The 17,898-nt window shown below is 39.7% G+C and overlaps 1 protein-coding gene across 1 annotated transcript in view; it reads right to left on the bottom strand.

The window, feature by feature from the left end:
- The window catches only part of LOC117701947 (phenylalanine--tRNA ligase, mitochondrial-like), a 70,910-nt gene extending 53,703 nt beyond the window's left edge, over nt 1–17,207 (bottom strand). Inside the window, exon 1 of the mRNA XM_034493352.2 lies at nt 16,579–17,207. Within this exon, the coding sequence (XP_034349243.2) occupies nt 16,579–17,190 (612 nt within the window). The 5' untranslated portion in view covers nt 17,191–17,207. The remainder of the gene's footprint in view (nt 1–16,578) is intronic.
- Between the last annotated feature and the right edge of the window lie 691 nt (nt 17,208–17,898).

The following is a 17,898-nucleotide window of genomic DNA, read 5'->3' as shown; positions in this document are numbered from 1 at the left end:
TGTGCATTCTAATGAAAGAAAGATAGGGTGTAGATTTGGGTGGGTGGGGAATTGGTAAGGACCTGGGAGTAGTTGGGAGGGGAGAAATATAATCAGAACATATTATATGAAAAAAATATTTTCAATAAAACAGATTATACAAACAAAACAAAAAAGAACGAGGTGAAGAGATCCTGAAGATTGACAGCTGAGCTCCTCTGGCTTCTGTTGCTCTAGAGAACACTACTACTAACCATGACTAACAGACAAATTCCTAACCTTAGAAATACATTTGGAAAGCTGGAATCCCCACAATTCTTCTGAAAGAAAGTAGCAGCAGATCATTGATGATGCCCTGTGTCAGCTGATGGAGCCTCTCAATAATAAATCAGCATTAGTACAGATGATTCATTGTAAATTAATTTGTTGCAGACTGCTTGATAAATCCTGTAGTATATATGAATATACAATAAAATCAATATCTAACTATCTGGTTTTAAAATGATATTTTGGGCACCAGAGTTCAAATAATCAGTTGTAGCACTACTGCCAAAGCAGAGAGATGCATATTCCACATCAGAAAACCCCACTGAAGTGAAAGAATACATCCTGAGAGAGGAAAGAAGCAAGGAAACTTACTCAGTGGGCTTTAAACTTATCAGGGAGTCAATGACCTTAAAAATTTGAAAATTTGGAAGCATCAACTAGAAGAATAGAAAAACATTTTCCATTAAAATTTATCTTCTCACTCAGAATCTGTACAGTAAGAATGTTATGCTTTATATTTCTTTGATCCTGGCTCACAAATCCTTAACAACATAAATAGCAAATTATTTAAATCTGAACACTTAACAGGGCTCCAAGGATCAATGTGTACTGAATGTGCTTAACTGTCCATCCAGTGGGATGAAGTGGCACCACTGTCAGGCAGGCTGACAGAGAAAGCCTCTCACCTACCACCTACCAACCTCCCAAGCTAAATATGTGAAATGATGCCAGTCTATCTCTGCTAACAGTATCCAGGTATGTATATGCACCACACAAAGAGATGTGGTCCCCAGCAAAGTGTGAAGTCTACTGTGCAAGAGTGTAAGAACACTGTGAGAGTATTTCTGCCACTTTGACACATCACTCAGGCGAGTGGAAAAGACACTGTTATTGTACTGACATGGTTTTAATAAAACCCAAGGAGGCCTCTTGGCCTTCTACAGCAGCACAGTGTAAATGGCAGCCATTTCCTTAAGAACTAGGAAGAATAAGATTGAAGGATAATCAGCTGTTTCTTCTGATGCCCAGGAACACAGACAAGTGCACACTGTGCAGTACATCTTCTAGCCTACTGTCATTCCACTAGGAAGCGGGACTGAGGAAACCTACACACTAATCGGACCCAGAAACTTTAAATTAGTGTTCACAACAGATTCATGTGCGTCTCTAGGTGTGACTTTTCCATATCAACCCATTTACTGGAAGAATGATACCCTGTCTCCCACACGTCACTCAACATTAAGGAAAAAGGAGCACCCCCACTTTGCCAGGTATTGCTTTCCTGCTCCGCCATCATCGATAATCCTCCTTTGTCTGCTCCCTGAGAACCTGGTCGGCCATTGAAACATTTTTTTTTTTTTTCTGCCAGCTGACACAGTCAATAGAAACAGCTGGAGAGACATCAGAAAAAACAGATTTTTTTTTTTTTTTTTTTTTTGGTTTTTTGAGACAAGGTTTCTCTGTGTAGCCCTGGCTGTCCTGGAACTCACTCTGTAGACCAGGCTGGCCACAAACTCAGAAATCCGCCTGCCTCTGCCTCCCATGTGCTGGGATTAAAGGCGTGCGCCACCACTGCCTGGCAAATAGATTTTTTTAAATTACTATTTCTTATATTCCGACCACTGTTTCTCCTCCCTCTTCTCCTCATTCCTTCCTCCACCTCCCCTCTGCCAGACCTACACCCATTCCTCCTCTATTTCTCTTCAGAAATGGGCAGACCTCCCACGGATATCAACTAAACATGGCATATCACGTTTCAGAAAGACTAGGCATCTCTCCTCCTATTAAAGCTGGACAGGACAACCCACTATGAAGAAAAGAGTCCCAAAGGTAGGCAAGAGTTAGAGACTGGCCCTGTTATGACTGTCTCACATGCAGACCAAGCTACACAACTGTAACACTTATGCAAACAGCCTAGACCAGACCCATGCAGGCTCCCTGGTTGTCAGTTCAGTCTCTGGGCCCCTATGAGGCCAGGTGAGCTGATTCTGCAGGGGTTTCTTGTGGAAGTTCCCTAGGCAATTCCTCCAGTCACTCTGTGTCATTTGCATCAGTACTTTTTGCAGGCAATGCTCCCAAGAAAGCCTTTGCTAACAGGGATATTTTTATCAAATCCTTAATTGTATTCCTTCCCTGATGAATCTGTTTCATGTTTTGTGGTGTGGTTTTGTCCTTATGGTTAGGTCCTTCTACCCTTGCTCCTCTGGAAGGAGAAATAACTCTAAGAATGTCTGGCTGGAAAAGCAAACACATGAACCACCATGTATTTAAATGTGGTAGCTATCTTTTGCAGTTCAATTTGGCAGTCTGGAGTGAAGGACACCCAAAAACTACAGGTACTACCTGCCTCTCTCATCAGGATTCTAGTCAGCAGAAGGGTCACAAAGAAGATAGTCTGGCACCCTCAAGAAACCTATTAATCTGGGTGGACACCAGGAATAAACAAAGGGATTTTTCAAAAAAGTAAGTTGCACAATGCAACAGTGAGTGTCATGAGTTTATATACAAAAGGCTGCATGAATCTCAAGCTAAGGGGCTACAAAGTCTATCTTGCTGCAATCAAAACTGCATTATCTGAAAAAGCCCTATGCCACAGAAAAAGACTGCTTAAATCAAATATGCTTCTAAATCCATCTGTATCTTCCAATAAAGGGGTATTACCCAAATCGCATGAGATATGGATTTCTGTGACCAGTAATTTCACTTTCAGAGAAAACTCTAAGTACACATCTGGGTAAACATATGAAAAATTAAAGACAAACTGGTTCTAGTAAGTGTGCCTTTGACAAGAGTCCTGCCTCAAAGATTTTTTTAAAAAAGAGATTAGAAAAATGTGGTCACTGTAATCTATCAAGGCGAAATTAAAATGCCCTCAATAAAACTCCTCCACATGAGGCTATTAAGGAAACCCAATAACCACACCGTAGAAAATAAATAACCATCATTCACTGAAAGACAGAAAAGTAATTTGGGGCTGAAAGCAGAAATAAAGAGAGTACCGTTGTCTCACAGAAAGTGCTGCAATGGGGACGCTCAGAGAGAGAAGCCCAATGGGAGGTTCTAATGAACCATCTGGAACCAAGGCAAAGAGTTATCAAAGGAGGCAAAGAGAAACAGTCTAATAATGGTTGACAGTGACTTCCTACAGGAAATCAGAGAACGGTTTATATGAAGCATATGTAGTCCACTAGGCTTCAAATGAACGGTACTCACTCCACTTGAAAACATGACAGCACAGTGGAACAGCCAAAAAAAGAACACCCTCTACACTGACCTATAGAAATGGTTAATGACCATAACCACTTTTTAAAAGGTGATAAGTGGTATATGAACTTAACACAGACATACTGATTGTCATTTCAATAAATGTGTTCTGATTAAAATTACATCGAAGCTTTCGTAAGATACCTTCACATATCCTTTCTATGAAAAGATTCTTAGTTTCAACATCAATATTCATGAGTTATGCACTTACGTTAAAATATTTATTGCTAATTCATGAATTGTATCTTCATCTATTAAGACCTAAATTTTTATACTTTACAGAAGAAAAAAATTCAAATACATTCTAAGGACTAACGTAAGCAAATGTTTATAAATAAATAAACAACACTTTGTCAGGTGCAGGCATGGATTTAAAATACTATTTCTTGTTGGGAGCCGACTTTTAGTAGAAAGCGGCTAGATTATCTTTGCAGCCATCTGGAACCATATACCCTGATAAGAGATTTGGTTTTCAATGGCCTACAACAGCTGAAGCACACTCCGATATCCCACATATTTTGTTTTGCTGTTTACTGCCCCCAGCTACAAGGCGCACGTGGTAGCCACACCTGCAAGGCATGCGGTTCACGTGCTGTCCACGTGCTATCCAGGCCATATATGCCTGTAAGACGCACGTGGTATCCAAGCCTGCAAGGCACACAGTGCACGTGCTATCCATGCTATAGACGCCTGTAAGGTTTATGTCATATCAACACCTGCAAGGCACGTGGTATCCACACGCCTACAAGGCACGTGGCAAAAGCGTATAAATACCTCAGAATTCCCTTCAATAAAAGAGACTTGGTATAAGAGAAGAGATTTGATAAAAGAGACTAGAGACTTGATCACACCCTGTCCTGTCTCCATTCTTCGCGTCGCCTGCCCCAAGAGCCCCACTCTCTCTCTTGACCAGAGCACTTAGCCCCAAAAGCCTTGAGGCAGAAAAGGTTCACAACAATTTCTGACACTTCATAAAAGAAAGTAACCCAACCCTCAAGACAGTATCAAAGACAACTTTATAAAACTTGCTACACTGCTACTGTGGTTTCAGTATCCTGTAAGAGCAATAATACCTTGGACTAAGCAGAAAGATGAGAAATAAAAAGATGCACACATTATTGGATACAGTAATTTTAAATTGTGCACTTAATGTGAGTTTTTAAACTAATTGAGTCAGAGTAGAAAGTCTCATCAAAAGAGATAAAACTTAGAAGTAATGACTGCATGTGTGCATGTATAGACAGAAACCTGCATACACCTGCCATGGATGCAAGACACACTTAGGAAGTGCAGACTGGGCACCCTTAAATGATACACAAACTGTAGGGCATCAGTCTCTTCCACAGCTCATCACCACAGACCATCAGTGCAGGCAACTGGTAACCCTGGCTGGATAGAGCAGCTTCAAGTACACCTGGAAACAGGACAGTTTTAAGCACTGCTCAATGTATATTTTTTATAATTACATTTTCAATTAATATTTTAACCAAACTACATTGACATGGGATTTATAGGACAGACTCTCCAGTTGGTCTATCTAATATACGAAATTTGCCATTCTTTACAAAATAGTTTTAAATCTACAGAATAGTGGTTCTCACTTTTTTGTTGTTGTTGTTTTGTTTTGGTTTGGTTTTTTATCTCTGAATCCCCCTAATATCCTAGGAATCATAATCTTCTGTCCAATGTGTAAAGACTACAATGCTTATCTATGCCATTCACCCCTCCTCCTGATTGGTTGTTACTACCCTGATGATTGTTTTGGGTTTAGTGTGTCCATAAAACTTCTTTCACACATTCATCACATAGTTATTTAATTTGAAAGATGTGTCTGTATACAATAAGGCAAAGAATACAAAGGTTTGTACCAGCATGAAGTGCTGGGCATACTATGAATAGCTATAAAGAGACAGCAGTTTAGTACAGCTCCAATTGTGAGATCACCGAGGACATATGTATGTAGTTTATTTTACAAATAAGGCCCATTTTATTTATGATTTCCCCTTGTTGTTAATTTAAGTCTTTAACTTTTAACAAAAAAAGGTCAAGCAAAACATAAAATTGCTACTTTCATAGAAAATGACCAAAGTGCTCTGAGGAGTGGTAGGAACTGTACTTGCTTACAGAAGGCTGAGAATCTTCTGAGTTCACTCAACATTGGCAATCACCAAGATTATTAAATATACTGATCTGCTTTTCTATTTACACATGTCCTAATCAAGCTGGCCCTTACTCACTGATCAATGATGTACGATGTTCTTCTATCAAGAGTTCTTGATCTTACTCACTGATCAATGATGGACGATGTTCTTCTATCAAGAGTTCTTGATGGTGTTCACCCTTAATTCTGATTTGTAAAGCATAGTAAACTTGAAAGAATGTAAATGTACCATGTTTAAAGAAGGAAAGCCCTGAGTGTGCTTACCACTCACACTTGCTTGTAGAAAGAACATTAGCCCTAGAAACTCTGGAAAACCCTTGCACCAAAATCTGATCACATTGGCTCATTCTTCAGATGGAAAATAATTTTTTTGTTGTTTACTACTGTCTCATTTCGCTTTGCAACTTCTCACCATATACCTGACCCCTTATAGAATCCATTGGATAAGTATGCTCACTTTTCAACTTTACACAAATGTAACCATACTACTGAAGCTTCCAAAGCTTTATTTTACTTGCAGCTAAATACTGATTCTCCTATTCATTATGTGTATAGAGTTGTATTCATTACACTTCTAGAGTTGTGTTCACTTCTACAGGTCTATGATCCTGCACACAACCAAAAAATACAGCCCAATTTAGTTCATTGTTACCGTTCTTGGTTGAAAATGGGATTATTCTAGTTTTCAACTACTTCTAATACTTTTATAAAAAAAATTAATTTAGTGTCTATTTCCTGGTTGAGGAGACTCACTCAAGAACATGAACAGGAGAGTAGGTGATCAGTGCAGGCTTTTACACTTTCACACTTACAGATGCATGGCCCACAGTTACTTGTACTCAGTGTCGTGCGCATTTCCAGAAAGGAAACATTTCCCAGTGCTGAAATATTTTAATATGAGCAACAAATTTTTAAATGAATGCAGGAATCTCACCCAAACAGGCCTTATCTTTGTCTCTCTTCAATCAAGTATGTCCTTAAGTGGCAAAATATGGAAGCTTTTATCACAAGTTTCAATCACACACAACATTTTATCACAAGTTGTAATCACCTTTACCACTTTTTCATCAAAGCACCTCACAATTTGGCCATTATATTCCACCAAGGGGGAAACGACTTCCTAGACTTTCTTCCACAGTGTTTAAAGACTTTCATTTCACATAGGATTAAGTCATCAGGAATGAATTATGAATCCACAGAAAGACTAAGAAATTTTCTCAAAGATAACTGTCTCAGAACAATTAAGAGAAAATTTATTATCTTCCCATTTTGCAATTGCATTCCTATTTGATAGGATTATATATGCAAGTACAAGTATTTCAAAATTCTGCATTTTACTAACTTTCTGCCACTGCTAAATCATCTTTACAACCATAAATTGTATGTCTTAACATGTAGTAATGCAAGCCCTTTATACTTAACTCTGAAACTTGAATTTCATGACCAGTCATTCTGGTTTTCCAATACCAGGAAACACTATCAGATTTAAATCATCATTATGCTGACACTGTTTTCTTACTTCTAAAAATACATATATATGGCATATCCATCTTTTCTCCCTTTATCATATAATTAATGACCTTGGATCACTTTATCCATAACTATCTTGAGTATCCAGAATTTATATGCAGGACTTCAAGGTTCTAATTGTTTCTGTGCATGGAATCTTTATGGGGTTACCTCTACCATTTTGTTATTGCTTATGAGAAGAAATGTAATGTTTCTACATTTTCTTTGTACTCAATACCCTTGCTGAATTATCTTTCCACTCCAAATAAATCTGGATATCCTATTAAATTTTTGATGTGTATAATTTTATCATATGCAAAGAAAATAGCTTTAGTTTGTTTCCCAGTGTTTCTATCTTGTTTTCTCTACAATATCTCTCTCTCTCTCTCTCTCTCTCTCTCTCTCTCTCTCTCTCTCTCTCTCTCTCTCTCTCTCTTTCTCTCTGTCTCTCTCTTCTTTGAATATATGTATGGGTGGATCTGTGTACGGGTATGTGCATTCAAGTACAAATGCCCAAGGAGGCTAGAAGCATTGGGTCCCAGGAGGTGGAGTTACAGGGGTTGTAAGCTGCCTCACATGGCAGACAGGAACGGAACACAGGTCCTCTGTAAGAACAGTTCCCACTCTAACCACTGAAGCACGCTCCAGCCTTCAGGTTCTCTTTCTTTCTAAGTTCTTGGTGGTACTGAGGAATCAACCAGGGCTTGAGGTCCCTGTTTTACTGTATGAGGGAAAATTCCTACTTCACTAATGAGCAGAATCAGGGAAGCAGGTGACTCTGAATGGTGGACAATTTTGATAGAAACATGGATAATGATTCATCATTAGTCATGAGGAATGCTGTGAGTGCCTGACAGATATCGTTTGCAAGGTTCAGGAAGTTCCTTTCTATTCTTAGTTTGCTTAACTTTTTAGCATGTGTCATTAATGTCATTAAATGTATTTTTAATGCTATCAGATAATTAAATGTCAAATTATTTTCTACAACTATTAAGATAGTCACATGCTTTGTTCTCTTTTATGACTTAATACAATAGAACAAAATGTATGTAAACAGAAATGGAATAGGACACAATATTGAAATAAAATTGTAACTGCTTCATTTAATAAATATTTGCCTGCTCATTAAAACAGAAGGACTGTTACCCAAGAAGGTGAAATGTCCAAAGTTTCCTTTTCATTTAGCATGAATATAAACAGGTATAACTTCATAAAATTAGTCTGATGAATGTCAAGGTTTCTCTTCTATGAAACAAACTACATAAGTCTTTTAAAGTTAGGTAAGAACTTATGTGCCAAGTCACAGGGAAAATGGGAAAGCTATTAATTCCAGATTTGATGTCTTTCAGATTTCTATTGTGTGTCATTATATTCTTTTCTTTAGTGTATCCTGCCTTTAAAAAAAAATTGGTATCCTTCTGGTCTGGGCCTGGGCATAGAGGGGATCCCGGGCAGCAGCTCTGCCCCCAATCTCACAAAACCCAGAGGAAGCAGGGCTCCTAGAAGCTCTAACCCAGGCAGTATCTTAGGTAAGAGGAAAGCAACACCCACCCCAAACAAGGAGTAACTGGGACCCACTGGGACCCAAAAATTTACTCCTGGTCCTGAGCACTGGTTCCTTCCTGTGTGCACCTGAGCACTAAGCAGATTTTGGGCCCCAACTCTAACCCCAGTAATGACACCCACCCCACACAATTCTGATACAACCAAGATAATAGGAAGGACAGGTTCCAGTGAGGGACAGGGCAGGTAGCACTAAGGAGATCCAGATGGCAAAAGGCAAGCTCAAGAACATAAGCATCAGCAACCCAGGGTACTTGGCATCATTAGAACCTTGTTCTCCCAGACAAGAAAGTCCTGAATTCCTCATATCACTAGGAAAGCAAGATTCAGATTTAAAATCACTTCTAATGATGATGACAGAGGACTTTAAGAAGGACATAAATAACACTCTCAAAGAGTTTGAAGAGAACACAGGTAAACAGGTAGAAGCTCTTAAAGAGGAAACACACAAATCCCTTAAAGAATTACAAGAGAACACAACCAAACAGGTGAAGGAATTGAACAAAACCATCCAGAACATAAAAATGGAAGTAGAAACAATCAAGAAATCACAAAGGGAGACTACGCTGGAGATAGAAAACCTAGGAAAGAAATCAGGAGTCATAGACGCAAACATCACCAACAGAATACAAGAGATAGGAGAGAGAATCTCAGGTGCAGAAGATACAATAGAAAATATTGACACAACTCTCAAAGAAAATGCAAAATGCAAAAAGTTCTTAACACAAAACATCCAGGAAATCCAGGATACAATGAGAAGACCAACCTAAGGATAATAGGTATAGATGAGAGTGAAGATTCCCAACTTAAAGGGCCAATAAATATCTTCAACAAAATTATAGAGGAAAACTTCCCTAATCTAAAGAACGAGATGCCCATAAACATACAAGAAGCCTATAGAACTCCAAATAGACTAGACCAGAAAAGAAATACCTCCCGTCACATAATAATCAAAACAGCAAGTGCACAAAACAAAGAAAGAATATTAAATGCAGTAAGGGAGAAGGGCCAAGTAACATATAAAGGCAGACCTATCAGAATTACACCAGACTTATCACCAGATACTATAAAAACGAGAAGATGCTGAACAGATGCCATACAGACCCTAAGAGAACACAAATGCCAGCCCAGGCTACTATACCCAGAAAAACTCTCAATTACCATAGATGAAGAAACCAAGATATTCCACGACAAAAAATTTACACAATATCTTTCCACAAACCCAGCACTATAAAGGATAATAGCGGGAAAGTTCCAATACAAGGAGGGAAATTATATCCTAGAAAGAGCAAGAAAGTAACCCTCTTCCGACAAATCTAAAAGATAGCCACACAAAAATAATTCCACCTCTAATAACAAAAATAACAGAAAGCAACAATCACTGTTCCTTAATATCTCTTAACATAAATAGACTCGATTCCCCAATAAAAAGACATAGGCTAACGGATTGGATATGTAAACAGGACCCAGCATTTTGCTGCATACAGGAAACCCACCTCAGTGACAAAGACAGACTCTACCTTAGAGTAAAAGGTTGGAAAACAATTTTTCAAGCAAATGGTCCTAAGAAACAAGCTGGAGAAGCCACTCTAAAATCTCTAGCCTGAGAACAAAAAGGGGGAGACTCATGGCTCCACCTGTATAGGTAGTTGATGGTGGTCTTGACTGGCATAAGTGGAAGTGGATGGCCTTGGTGCCTGAAACTTTGGATTCCCTAGTGTTGGGAAATTCAAGAGCAGGGAGGCAGGAATGGGAGGATGGTAGGAGCACATCCTCATAGTAATAGGAGGAGGGGGGATGGAGTAAGGGGGTTTTTTTTTGGGGGGGGGGAATGGGAGAGGAGATAACATTGAAAGGTAAATAAATAAAATATCCAGTTTTTTAAAAAAAAGCAGATAATGGGTCTGGCAATTGTAGTTGAGCAGTCAAGAATTTTTGTCAACAATTTATTAGGGGGATTTCGAATAATCCTCAAAGACAAGGAAAGGTATTGTGAAAGAGGCCCATGGAACTTTAAAAAGATTGGTAAGACACACTGTTGCTGAGACAAAGAATGATGCCAACCTGTGAGCTTGCTGAGTGCCCTGACAAGGGTGACTGGGGAGCTGTATTGGACATATATTCCTGATCCACCTTTGCTTGACTATAACCCAGATGGCACAAGCTGCCTTGCCTCAAGTTTTTAGACCTTGTGCGATAGAGAATCAAAAAATGAAATTATAATGTCTCTTGTATTCTTCTTAAAGGTGACCAGCTATTAGGACTCAATCATGTACTGGTCTAGAAATCAATTCAATATGGGAAATAACAGTCTACTTTTGGAAGACTGGATCTAGACTTTGTCAGGAACATATTTGGAAGCTAGCTGTAGCTCGCTATGATGTTAAGATAGCAAGAGATAACGTTGGGACCGGATCTGGATTTCAAACAAGGGTTGGTGCATGTTTTAAGGCTCTTCTAATTGTTAAGCTAAAATTGGTTTTATCTCTTCTATAGCATTTATTGTAAGATGCATTGACTATATAATTTCCAATTATGTTAGTGTGTTGAAACCTGGCATGTCTGTTATGGGGGTCTATCAACCATAATTCAAAACCTACCCTCGTACACCCACCTTAAAATGCCAAAGCCACTATTATTATGAACCAAATCCCAAGCCCTGTATTTATCCTACTGGTACTACAATATGTATTTCTAAAATAAAGACTTTATTAAAAAAAGTTTCTATTCCTATCACGTTTTACAAATAAAGAAAAGAAACATATTATCTTCAGGTGTTTAGTTAGTATTCCAATTTCCAACCACCTTAAACATTTTTTTCTTTTTTCCCTAAAAATGTTTTTTCTTGGTAAGATCTGCTCATTAAGGTCAGACGAGCCACTTCTACCCCAATCCTTAAGTTCCATTCCTAAAAGTTTGCTTTGCTTGCAATTTGATTGAACTAATTCATTCTATTGAGTGGTACTTCCTAACAACACACACACACACACAAAAGGATAACCTCAGATTTCTAATAGCTTATAAAGGAACCCATGGGTCTACTACACAGAGAACCACAAACACAGAAGCCATAGGAAGTATTTAAGAACATGTGAACCCCTCTACACTCTGTCCACTTACAGAATTCTGGAAGTCCTCAAGTGCTAGAGAATGAGGAGTACTGTAGTGCTGGGGAAAGGAGGAGATCTTCCTAAAGAGCTGCTCAGAGAGCAAACTTTCTGTACTAAATCTGACATGGCATACTACTAAGACAGTAAGATTGTTAAGATTGAGTGTCAGTAATTACCATCATCAGAAGGAGGGATTCAAGGGCTTGGGAGGTAGCCGAGACTAGAAAGTGCTTGTCATGCAAGTCTAAGGAACTGAGTTCAATCTAGGCCGAGAGCTCACCAATTAAGCTAGGCTGGATAAACACTGAGCCCCAGGGATCCTCCCTACTGTTCTTCACCAGCAGTGAGATCTCAAGTGCACAACCATATCTAGGGTTTGTGGAAAGCTAGTGTGGCTAGTGGGGACTGAACTTCCAGCTGTCACGAGTAGGTTCCTATACAGGGACACTCTGAGGAGAGCCCTGCCACCTAGTTATGGCTAGATTTTGTACGCGTTTACTTTTGTGGTTTTATTTATTTATTTATTTATTTATAACTTTTTATTGATTCTTCGTGAATCTGACATCATGCACCCCAATTACATTCATCTTGTCCCTTCATACCCACCCTCTGCCCTTGCAAGCTCCCCTCCAAAAGAAAATTTGATAGAAAAAAAAGTTATGGAAGAAGCTGTAGTATGTCACTGTGTATCAGACAGAATACCCTTTTGTCCACATAGCTCTATTTGTAAATGTTCACTGCAATAAGTAGTTGGTTTGTTTCTAGGATACTGGCTTCTGCTATACTATCAATGCTGGAACCTCACTGGGACTCCTCTCAGAAAGCCTGTTGTTGTTCTGTGTCATTGAGATTCTACAGTTTTCGACCTGCATGACTGGCTCCAGCAGTTCATAGATGAGATAGATGTTGCAGTGGACTAGCTCAAATCACTGGATCTAGGCTTGGGTGGTATGTGAATTGTTCAGCCTAGCAGCTCTCCTGTGTACACACCACCAGGGTTAGTTCTCCAGCACTCCCCAGGCTAGCTCCTCTAAAGCTGCTGCCAGCAAGGGGAGGGGCCAGCTCTCCCACTCTCTTGCCTTTGGGGTCAGTTCACCTGCACCTTCCCCATCAGAGCTCTACTCTGTTGCTCAGGTGAAGTGCAAGGCCCATTTTCAACTGAGTACTAGAACTGGCAAAGGAGTAGGGCCAGCTCTCCAGCTCTCAGGAGCTCCTAAGCCAGCCTTCCTGCCTGCTGCAGGTGGCAAGGGGAGAGATGGGAAGAGCATCTGTCCCTTGCTCATGCCACCCCGTGGCAGTAGAGTGGTAGGACCAGCTCATCTGTGTCCCTGCTACCAATGCAAGGTCTATTTGCTGCCCGGGCAAGGTGCAAGGCTGCTCTCAAAAATGCTGGAGCTGCTGTTTTGCTGTTCCAATGGTTCAGTTCTTCTGCAAAGACTTGGGATATTCAGAACTGTAGATCAATCTACCTTCCATTATTTTGTCTAAAACACTTTGGCATAATTCTAGTATTTTAAAATAAATACTAAATGCATTAATTTGTATACATCTTGTAAATACAAACAACAAAGAAAATGCTTAAATATAAATTAAGCTCGTTGATCAATTTTCTGACTTCTATACCTTTATTCATTTTGTCTAAATAATCCATGTCTCTGACATTATCATTTAACATCTTTGACCATAATCACAAATTTGTCAAACTCAACTGTTAAGTCATCAACGTTGCATTATATATCAAGATTATATAACGCAGTGGGCAGATGAGAGTCCATATTTCAGAAGGCTTCTTAGATTGTCTATTTGGGGCTTTAGCCACATTTATCTTTTTTTTTTTTCTTTAAATTCTGCTTCTAATGTTAATACTGATGAATCGGACACCTTGCTGAAGCACTTACTGGACAAATCTTCTTGTCCTTCATGCCACCCTCTGCCATGCTGTGATTTCAGAGTCTCTGACTATTTCACGTGATCATGCATTTCTGTACCTGTATGCTTAGCCAACACTAGTGTGTGAATAGTCATACGTAAGAACAGATATTAATCTCATAATCTGGGCTTTCTTTCTTTTCATTCTGATGTCTATTGAACTTTGATCTTTTTATACATTACTCCTTTTTCCATATTATTCTTTTCTTCCTCCATCCATTCTGAAGCCATAGATTAAATCCCCAAGTTTGCTTCAACAAAGAGTAACCTACTCAGTGCTTCTTTCTAGCCTTTCTCTGAATCAGAGCTTCAGCCAACTACCTGCTAATTACGCCCCAAAAATTGTTGCAGATGCTGCTTTATTTACCCTTTTTCAAGTAACAAAGGGTGTTTTATTCAATTACTGCTCAATTAAGACACTGTTGTTCATGCATTCATTTCCACTATGACCAATATTTCTCTCTCTGCATTTTCTTCTTGAGACAGGGCCTCACTATGTAGCCTAGGCTAGCCTCCAACCTGAACTCTTTGTTCCTTGGTCTCCAGGTTTTGCTGGCACATGCACCATACTCAGCATCAGTGTTTCTTTTACTCTATGATTTTAATAAATTGTCTTGCACATGTAATAATGAATACAAAGATTATGAAATAGCAAAAAATAAAACAATATATTGTTTTAAGTACATATGTACACACATCTAAAAGAAAAATGTTAAAGTCTTATTTGTGGTGAAATAAACAAAAGGAATACACTTGATTTGTGTTACGAGTAGAGAAGATTTAGAATCAACACTTGATTAGAAGACAGGAATTCAGAAACGACCTTTCTGCAGTGCTCACGATTACTATGCTAAGCTTACCTTGAATCATAAACAGGAGTCACCGACAAGAACAGAAATCAGCAGAACACAGTAGGTGAAGTACTGGAGTTAGGAGACCTGTTTCCAGCTGAGTTCTACCCTGACTGGCTGTTCAATCCTGAGACAGTAGCTAGGCCTTTCCAGATCTCAAAACCTCTGTGCTGAAGTGAGATAACCTATTCTACAAGTTTTTATTAAGAAGAATAAATGAAGCATTGAAAAAGAAGCACCTTGCAACATGAAAAATAGGTACTTACATATGTCTGTAGGTGCATAATTTATTAAACAATGAATCAGAAATCAGTCATGGTCTCAGACTGGATGAGATACACATGGTGCGTGGAAAGCTGAAGTGCACTACAACAAATATAAACCAAGGCAGGATTCCTCCATGTGTACTTTTTATTGCTAATTTCCTATTGTAGCCTCAATTTTTCCCATCGAAATGTCACTGTGAGTCTCTCAGCCATCACTGCCTCCCCTCTACCATGACACGCAGGCTCGCACATTAGTGTGTTCTTCATTGCTGTAATCCCTGGGCAATGCTATGCCCTGGACATACAACACGCTGTCACCACTGTTCCTGTCTCTGGCTGGTCTCTTTCAGTTCCTATCAGTCCCCCATTTCTCTATCCTTGCTAACATCTACCTTGGAACATAATGAGCAGCCCAAGTGCTAGGAATGTTCCACTGTACTCCCCAGATGCAGCTCTGAACCAGTTTTGAGAAAGGCTGACCCATGTAACAATGTCAAAGATGTATTCTCAAGCAGATAGAAGGAAAAGGAAAGGGTAGTGCCCTTCAGTTGTTTCCTGCTAAATAACTTATCTACTAGAATAAAAAATATTTATCTTAGTCTAAGCACCCTATGCTGTTATTTTCACATTAAGGGCCCATTATGCTGTGTTTGCAATTTGGTGTTTTGTAACCATAGTAACTCTCCTTTCCAGTGAACAATGTTTGGAAGGAGTTGCTACAGACATACAAGAGATACCTGAACTTACTAAAATTCTGTCTGTTTTTTACAATAAAAGATGGAAACAGTCTCTAACATATCAGAAAGAAAGAAAGAAAAGTATTGCTACCATTTTAATTATTTTTTCTTTCTTTTTTTATTTTAATACTGGGTATCACTACATAGCCCAGGATAGCCCTGAACTTGCAGCCTTATTTCTGCCTCTGCCTCTCAAGTGCTGAGGTACAAGGCTGAGCTACCATGCTCAGTATAGTTATTTTTTAGTAAGTGGATTCAAGCTTGGGGGAGCTTTCATACTCTGCAGAGAAAAGTAAATATGTAGCTAGTATACTAGGATAGCATCAAACAGATGTATGAAGTTGAAAACTTCTGAAGGATGGCCTAAACATCAGACTTCCACTCAAAAGGGCAATATGCATCCAAACCCAATTAACGATAACAAGTAAGACACCTCCCACCTCAATGCCAGGCAAGGGGGAAAGAGCTTAGAACAAGAGCTCAGCTGATGATCCAACCCAGTGAACTGCTAGTCACCCTCAGCCCAGGAGCTCATCACTTTCCAGCTGCAGGAGGTCAGCACTACGTTCCACAACACAAACGAGATATCCAGAGCACAGGTTTCAGAATTCTGCCTTCACTTAGCCTGGATTAAGCCTGAATTCAAACCATTATCCATCTATAAGCAATAAGCCAGTGTAAAGCAGGTCAGTAATGTGAAAAGGAGACAAGAAAAGACACATAAAAAAGAAAACCTTGTTTTAAAGTCTACAATTTGCAGTAGTGTGAACCACAAATAACTCACATACATTGTGGCCTGGGAGGCCAATGTACACACAGACATCACGACCAGTCTCTAAAGGAAATGAAGACCGAGGACAACGCTCCTTGTTGTGCTGAGCATCAATCTTTAGTTACACAACACAAATGTCCTTCAACAACAAGACACATCTAAAAACTCACCTCATGCTTGGAGAAGAGCCGGACACCCTCCAGCTGGTGGAAAACTGGGTAGTGCTGGGAATCAATCTGGTCACGCCGATACACATCACCTACTACGAGGAAGGCATTAAGTCCCGCATGCAGCAAGTCCCACTGATGTGCTGATGTGTGTGCTCTCAGCATGTGTACCCGATTCAAGTAATAGTTGTCCCCCTTCTTCCTGCTGGGGTGGTCAGCTGGGATTAGCAGGCTATCAAAGTTCTGCCAGGCGGTGACCACTGGAGGAAGCTGGTCATAGACAGAGAACAGAGGTGTCCTGGAGCGCCCCATATACTGCTGGTAGAAGTGCTCCTTCACCCGCTCCTTGATCAGCCACAGAGGATGGAACTTCTGGTTGTGCAGGTTCCTGCCCACCTTTGAAAGGACCTTCTGGGTAAGGTTAGTGTGGTCATCCTGAGGGTAGGATTTACCAAGCAGCTCCAGCACACTGCCGGGAGCACCTTGGACAGCAAACTGTGATGCAGCTGGCCTTGAGCCCCAGGCCCGATGTTGACGGCATCTGCAGACATGACTGACTCTTCTCACCAGGTAGATATGCTCACGGGCAACTCTGATGAGGGCCGAACAGACCATTCTAGAAGCTTCTCACAGATTCTGAAAAGAGCACACAAGAAAAGCAGCAGTCAAGTTTCATTCTGTAGACAACAAGTGTGTCCTTGTGTTTACTCAACAGGCTCATGAGTTTCCTAGACATATACATTTCTCTGCAATCAACCCCACAGCACAGAACTAACACTTGAGAAAATCTATTGTCAAGCCTGCTGTAATATGAAAATCTATTGTCAAGCCTGCTGTAAATGTTCTCTCCAGAATTCATGTTGAAATTTTCACTGTCATCTAACAGTACTACAAAGTGCAAAGCAATAGGGGCTCTGCATCTAGAATAGAAGACTGAGTTAACTGGAGTGGGAGTGGGCTCGTTGTACAAGGAGCAAACCCTGTTCTCTCACTTTGTCACCTGATGATCCACAAGATGGTCTGGCCTTGCATTACTGCCTTAATATTTGACCTCCAAAGCTGTGAGAAACAAGCTTCTCTTTATTGTAAATTACTCAATGTGTTGAATTAGGTTAAAGCAACAACAACAAAAACCCCAACTCAATGTTGGTGTACACCTTTAAACCCTGCACTCAGGAGCAAAAGCAAGTGAATTTCTGTAAGTTTGAAGCCAGCATGGTGTAGCATAGCAAGCTCCAGGTGGGTCAAGGCTATATAGTAAGACCCTGTCTCAAATTTTAATTAACTAGTTAATTACTTAAAGAATTAAATAATCTTAATTAA

The sequence above is a fragment of the Arvicanthis niloticus genome, unplaced genomic scaffold, assembly GCF_011762505.2.
Source record: "Arvicanthis niloticus isolate mArvNil1 unplaced genomic scaffold, mArvNil1.pat.X pat_scaffold_348_arrow_ctg1, whole genome shotgun sequence".
NCBI classification, from domain to species: Eukaryota; Metazoa; Chordata; class Mammalia; order Rodentia; family Muridae; genus Arvicanthis; species Arvicanthis niloticus.
Note: the sequence above shows the minus strand (reverse complement) of the source record. Positions and strands in the feature narration are given on the sequence as shown.